Source organism: Oncorhynchus tshawytscha, linkage group LG09 (genome assembly GCF_018296145.1).
Source record: "Oncorhynchus tshawytscha isolate Ot180627B linkage group LG09, Otsh_v2.0, whole genome shotgun sequence".
NCBI classification, from domain to species: Eukaryota; Metazoa; Chordata; class Actinopteri; order Salmoniformes; family Salmonidae; genus Oncorhynchus; species Oncorhynchus tshawytscha.
Window position 1 is genome coordinate 62,730,894 of NC_056437.1, and position 6,389 is coordinate 62,737,282.

At 41.0% G+C, this 6,389-nt stretch overlaps 1 protein-coding gene across 3 annotated transcripts in view; it reads left to right on the forward strand.

The window, feature by feature from the left end:
* The window catches only part of sez6l2 (seizure related 6 homolog (mouse)-like 2), a 98,414-nt gene extending 94,103 nt beyond the window's left edge, over positions 1-4,311 (forward strand). For all 3 annotated transcript variants that reach the window (XM_024414795.2, XM_024414794.2, XM_024414793.2), the window contains 4 exons: positions 48-86; positions 843-960; positions 1,133-1,244; positions 3,635-4,311. In XM_024414795.2, the coding sequence (XP_024270563.1) occupies positions 48-86; positions 843-960; positions 1,133-1,244; positions 3,635-3,664 (299 nt within the window). In that variant the 3' untranslated portion in view covers positions 3,665-4,311. The remainder of the gene's footprint in view (positions 1-47; positions 87-842; positions 961-1,132; positions 1,245-3,634) is intronic.
* The last annotated feature ends 2,078 nt before the right edge of the window (positions 4,312-6,389 follow it).

Consider the following 6,389-nt stretch of genomic DNA (forward strand, 5'->3'; position numbering starts at 1 on the left):
AGGAATGATGATCTTATAATAATAATCTGCATCTCTCCATCTATCAGTGGCATACGAGGAGCTGTTGGACGATCATAAATTAGAAGGTGATTTTTCGTCTTCTTCTACGTCTTTTTTAGGGGAATTTCGGCACTTTTCAACTTCATATTCATTCTCCAGTTACTTACAAAGACTATGAGATTCATGGTGACACAGGGAGGAGGAAAATGCCTCCCCCTGGCTAGAAACTCGTAGTAGGTTTTGAAAATCAAATAGTTTTACTTTTAATGCAATTTGATGATATCAGAACCTTTCCTCTTCTTTCGAACTACAGAACATAGAAACGTCATGGTAAACAATTTTCAACATAGACAAATTTGTATGATGAATTTGTACTTTAGAAACGATGTCAGATCTTCAACTTTCTCTCCACTATCAGATTTATTTTTAAATCCAGTTTATCAACAAGTTAATATTTGTTATGTTGGATTCACGTCTCCATCTCAACCAAAAATCTAAGTTAAAGAATAGGGCTGGATTCAATCTGATCGCGGGTTGTAAAAAATGCGGATTGTAAGGTCAATGTTCCCGAGTTCATGGTAAATGCTGCAGATTCCGTCTCAATCGTATTGATAACACATTGGGAATTCAACAAACTTTTGGCTGTCTTTTTGAGTGGGTGAATATAGGTTGATCAATGTCTCAACCAAATATGACCTAATTGCTCACGTTGAAATTACGTGGTGTGCTCAGTGGGATGGTAATGGAAATAATGAAAATTAGGTTGAAAAGTGGTGAAATTCCCCTTTAATCGCCTTTCTTTAACTTCTTCTTTCATTTATTATTTTGGATTATTTCCTTAGTATCCCAGTCATTTGAGCCCTCCCACCAGATGCTAAGTGAGAACATTGCCTTGGCGATCATCCTGCCAATCATCCTGGTCATCCTTCTGATTGGTGGAATCTACATGTATTACACAAAGTAAGTGCTGTGCAGTTCAGTAGTTCTTCTTACTTTCACCGGATATTGGCATGGTCTGACCTAACACACACACACAACAGTACTGAGCCATTGCATGGATCAGATATCAGAAGTTGACTGTATTCTGTATTCTCTCCCTTTAACCTTTATTTCCCTTTTCCCTCTCCCTCAGTGTATGTAGACTGCAGTGGAAGCCACTTTTCTGGAAGTCTCTCTCTCACACCCACTCATACAGCCCAATTACTGTGGAGTCTGACTTCAACAACCCTCTATATGAGGCAGGGGTGAGTATTTACCCTATTTTTGCCTAATCAAATCAAACTTTATTTGTCACATGTGCAGAATACAACAAGTGTAGACCTTACTGTGAAACTTACAAGCCCTTAACCAACAGTGCAGTTCAAGAAGAGTTAAGAAAATATTTACCAAATAAACTAAAGTAAAAAATGATAAAAAGTAACACTATAACATAACAATTACGAAGCTATATTACAGGGGGTATTGGTACTGAGTCAGTGTGCGGGGGTACAGGTTAGTTGAGGTCATTTGTACATGTAGGTAGGGGTAAAGTGACTATGCATAGATAATAAACAGCGAGTAGCAGCAGTGTACAAAACAAATGGAGAGTGGGTCAATGTAATAGTCCGGTGTCCCTTTGAATAATTATTCAGCAATCTTATGGCTTGGTGGTAGAAGCTGTTAAGGAGCCTTTTGGTTCTAGACTCCGGTACCGCTTGCTATGCGGTAACAGAGAAAACAGTCTATGACTTGGGTGACTGAAGTCTCTGACAATTTTATGGGCTTTCCTCTGACACCGCCTATTATATAGGTCCTGGATTGCATGAAGCTTGGCCCCAGTGATGTACGGGGCCGTATGCACTACCCTCTTACGGTCAGATGCCGAGCAGTTGCCATACCAGGCGGTGATGCAACCGGTCAGGATGCTCTCGGTGGTGCAGCTGTAGAAATTTTTGAGGATCGGGGGACCCATACCAAATCTTCTCAGTCTCCTGAGGGGGAAAAAGCGTTGTCGTGCCCTCTTCACAACTGTCTTGGTGTGGTTGGACCATGATAAATCGTTGGTGATGTGGACACCAAGGAACTTGAAACTCTCGACCGCTTCACTACAGCCCCATTGAAGTTAATGGTGGCCTGTTCGGCCTGCCTTTTCCTGTAGTCCACAATCAGTTCCTTTGTCTGGCTCACGTTGAGGGAGAGGTTGTTGTCCTGGCACCACACTGCCAGTTCTCTGACCTCTTCCCTATAGGCTTTCTCATTGTTGTCGGTGATCAGGCCTACCACTGTTGGGTCGTCAGCAAACTTAATGATGGTGTTGGAGTCGTGTTTGGCCACGCAGTCGTGGGTGAACAGGGAGCAAAGGAGGGGACAAAGTACACACCCCTGAGGGGCCCCAGTGTTGAGGATCAGTGTGGCAGATATGTTGTTGCCTACCCTTACCACATGAGAGCGGCCCGTCAGGAAGTCCAGGATCCAGTTGCAGAGGGAGGTGTTTAGTGCCAGGGTCCTTAGCTTAGTGATGAGCTTCTTGGGCATTATGGTGTTGAATGCTGAGCTGTAGTCAATGAATAGCATTCTCACATAGGTGTTCCTTTTGTCCAGGTGGGAAAGGGCAGTGTGGAGTGCGATTGAGATTGAATGTTGCAGTGTGGAGTGTGATTGCTGAATCATGTTATTGAATGTTGACCTGTTTAAAGGTCTTGCTCACATTGGCTACCGAGCGCGTGGGGTACATAAATGGGTGAGTATTGCCCAAGCCCTCTCACTTTGGGGCTAGATTCTATCAGATCCGCATGGTGGTTGTTTTGGCAGTGTCTGAGGTGGAACTGCGTTAGAGCTGTCAAATACACAAGTGGTTCCTTGCGTTACCCTATCACGGACTCTGCAATTGCATGCAACAAAACCTCACCCGACTTTATACCAAACAAGTCAAGCAGCCGCATTACATGTTCAAACCCTCTAATGTGTGATGTTCTATTGTCTACACCTCGATTAAACTGATAGAAATCCCCCCCTCCAAATGAACATGAAAACATGCATTAGCCTGTCATTATTTCTATTATGTGTAGAAGCTACAGTTTCTATCGACATTTTGAACTTCTAATGAGGTAGTAGGGATAATAAGAAAGGGAGTGGTTGGTGGCACAAGAGCAGGTGCTCACCGATTTGTCATTTCATACCGCTGTTACACCTCCAACACTGCCAACGCGGGTTAACGCTCGATCTGATTGAATCGAGGCCTTAGCTATAGCTGGGTAGGAACTAGCTAACCTGAACCCCTAGCCAGGACACGATTAGCCCTGTCTGTGTAACCAACTGGGAATCAAACCCTAGGTTGTTAGTATAGCAGAATTTGACTTTGTTGTGGAGTTATCTATGTCTATATTGTATCAACTTTAATAAACTGCCACTTGTTTTTTTCAACTTTTCACCTTTTGACTAGTATTTAAGAAAATGTTATCTGTAACTTTGCTTTTTATTTGGCTGGAAGTTGCCATGCTATTGACTGTAAGTTAACGAAAAGTGTATACTCTAGTCCGTTGCTTATGAATCCTGGAGATTGCATGTCCTAAACTGCTGAGGATATTTTGCTGTAGCATTTTCTTCTTTAAATTAATTGTTATTTCGGTCTGTTGTATTGCTACCTGGTTCCTAGGACACACGGGAGTATGAGGTGTCCATTTGAAGAAGAAAAGTCTTGAGAAGAATGAAAACCCACAGATAGATAGAGATCTGGAGGAAGAGGAACCATTTTCTTTGTCTTTCAGATGAGTTCTTTCACTTCCCTCATCTCCCATTCTGCTATTTCCTCTTCCTTGCCTCTCACTTTTGTTCTCTCTCTCTCTTTATCTTTGAGTTTGTGTCTTTACACCTCATTTTTCTTTTGTTTGTGTCTCTAATTTCCCAGTCGCTCTTTCTGTCAGTGATTGTAGGTTTGCCCTTCCTTGGGCCAGATTCAATCCGATCGTGTTTTGTCCGCTATGCAAAACAATGTTAAAGGCAATGTTCCAGCGCTAGTGGAGACGACATTCACGGTAAACTCTGCATATGTCAGTTCAATTAGGAAATGACCTTTAAATGTTGCACTTTAACGTGGATTTTCCATGGCCCAGATTGAATCTAGGCCCTTGTCTTCATCTGTTCATTGTGTGCAGCGATGACTGTCTCCCAGTGGTGTGCTGTTTTCCACAGTCCAACTTTTTGTCTCAAACTAGGATTGGTGCCTTACAGAGGTTAAGCGATGGATAATATGGAAGGAGAGACAGAAAAAGGGAGAGCTGAGATATTTATGAGGTAAAATCACATAGAGAGAAACAAAAAAGTAAAGGGAGAGACAGGAAAGCAGACACACTCTCATGCTCAGTTGCACACAGTATACACACACAGACACACAGAGAGAGAAAGAGAGAGAGCGAGAGAGATGCATACACACATTGAATGTAAATATTTGGTGGAATATTGAGGCTCATATATACAGAAAATTCAGTGCCAAAATATAACATTGCATAATGTAATGTAACTTCATGTTTCAACTCTCGTTGCCATAGTAAAATTACAAAGCCAGCATTTCATATTGTTTTTGCCATTTCTGAAGTGTATTTCCACTTGACTGAGAAAAAGGTGAAGACCTGAATGTCGTCACACTTATAGCACGCAATGATTGTATATTTTACCGCTTCTGCTGAATCATGTTATGATTATCAACGATTATCATTGTTATCAGTGCAAATTTGAAGATGTTGTATATGCACTATGTTGAAGAAAATAAGCTAACTTGGCTGCTTGCTGTGATGCAGTATTTAACTGACATGCTTTTTGAATTTCCTACCAGTTTGTCTGAACAGTAAATCTAATTTAATTCACTGTGCCAATATAGGGGTCCAGGAGACTCTTTTGCATTGTAAAGGTATTATTTGCATCATAATTTGTCATGAAGGCATTATTTATTTGCTGAAATGTAATATTAAATAAAAGTCTCTGAATGGTGAAAGGTCTTGTGTGGCTCAGTTGGTAGAGCATGGTCTTTGCAACACCAATGTTGTGGGTTTGATTCCCACGGGGGACCAGTATGAAAAGTAATGCACTTTAATGTCATGTAAATCCCTCTGGATAAAAGCATCTGTTATATTCTTTAAACATTTGTAATAGCTTTTAAATTCTATTGTGCATGTACAGAAGACTGAATGCCCAAGACAAAATATCAGATGTGTACATTGTTTAAAGTTTGATCTGTTATACTCTATGGAGGAACTGCTCTGTGGAGGAACAATCACACCAATTTACTGCTGTTAATCTGTTAAATAGATTGAGGAACAGGTTGAGTTGACCAACCCTTTAAGCCTGTCACCCATATTTAATGACATAGGAGATAAGGGTGACAGCAAACTTAAGTCAGTGAAACACAGTCAAAGACAGTACACTAATTGATACAAAAACACCAAACAAACACAGAGTGGGAAGCAGAAATGCAGTGAAACATAAATATGATGAGGAATGGGTCACACAGCAAAATAAACCCAAACACTGTTTTGTTTCTGCAAATCACCAAATAACAGTAAATGAGCAATGCTAGCATGTGATATCTGTGCAAATTGGTATCACTTTCATTGTGTTGACCTATTTCCAGATAGTCAAAAGGATGTGGAATCAGAATCATGTCGAGTTCAAGTACAGTCATTGCAAAATGGATTTAGTCTTAAAGGGGACTGTGACACATTTATACATTCTATTGCTAGTGACAAGATGATTTTTTTTTTAAATAGTACAAACAGAAAATATGAGGCTCATGTTCAAGCTGTCATCAAGGAAAAGGGTGGCTGCTTTGAAGAATCTCAAATATCTTATTATTTGTTTAACACTTTTTTGGTTACTACGTGATTCCATATACGTTATTTCATAGTTTTGATGTCTTTACTATTATTCTACAATGTAGAAAATAGTAAACAAAGAAAAACCCTTGAATGAGTAGGTGAGTCCAAACTTTTGACTGGTACTGTTACGCACTTCTAGGAGTATTGGGTGCGGAGTCAGGCGCAGAGAGCAGAGGGTAAACGACAATCGTGTTTATTCCGGCAGAGAAAACGGTCACGTCAAAACACCAGGCGCAACAAATGACCGGCCCAAAATCAGGACCCAAACAGTCTAGAGAAAACAAGAAAATAGCACAACCACAAAAATGAACAGAGGAACAAGCCTGCGCAAAAGCAGGCTTGTATAACAGGCTTAAATAGCCCTAACCAAAACCTAAACAAGAAACAGGTGTAACCAATAAGACAAAACTAACAGAAAAGGAAAATGGGATCGGTTGCAGCTAGTAGACCGGTGACGACGACCGCCGAGCGCCGCCCGAACAGGAAGAGGAGCCACCTTCGGTGGGAGTCGTGACAGGTACTGTACATCACAGAAGACCG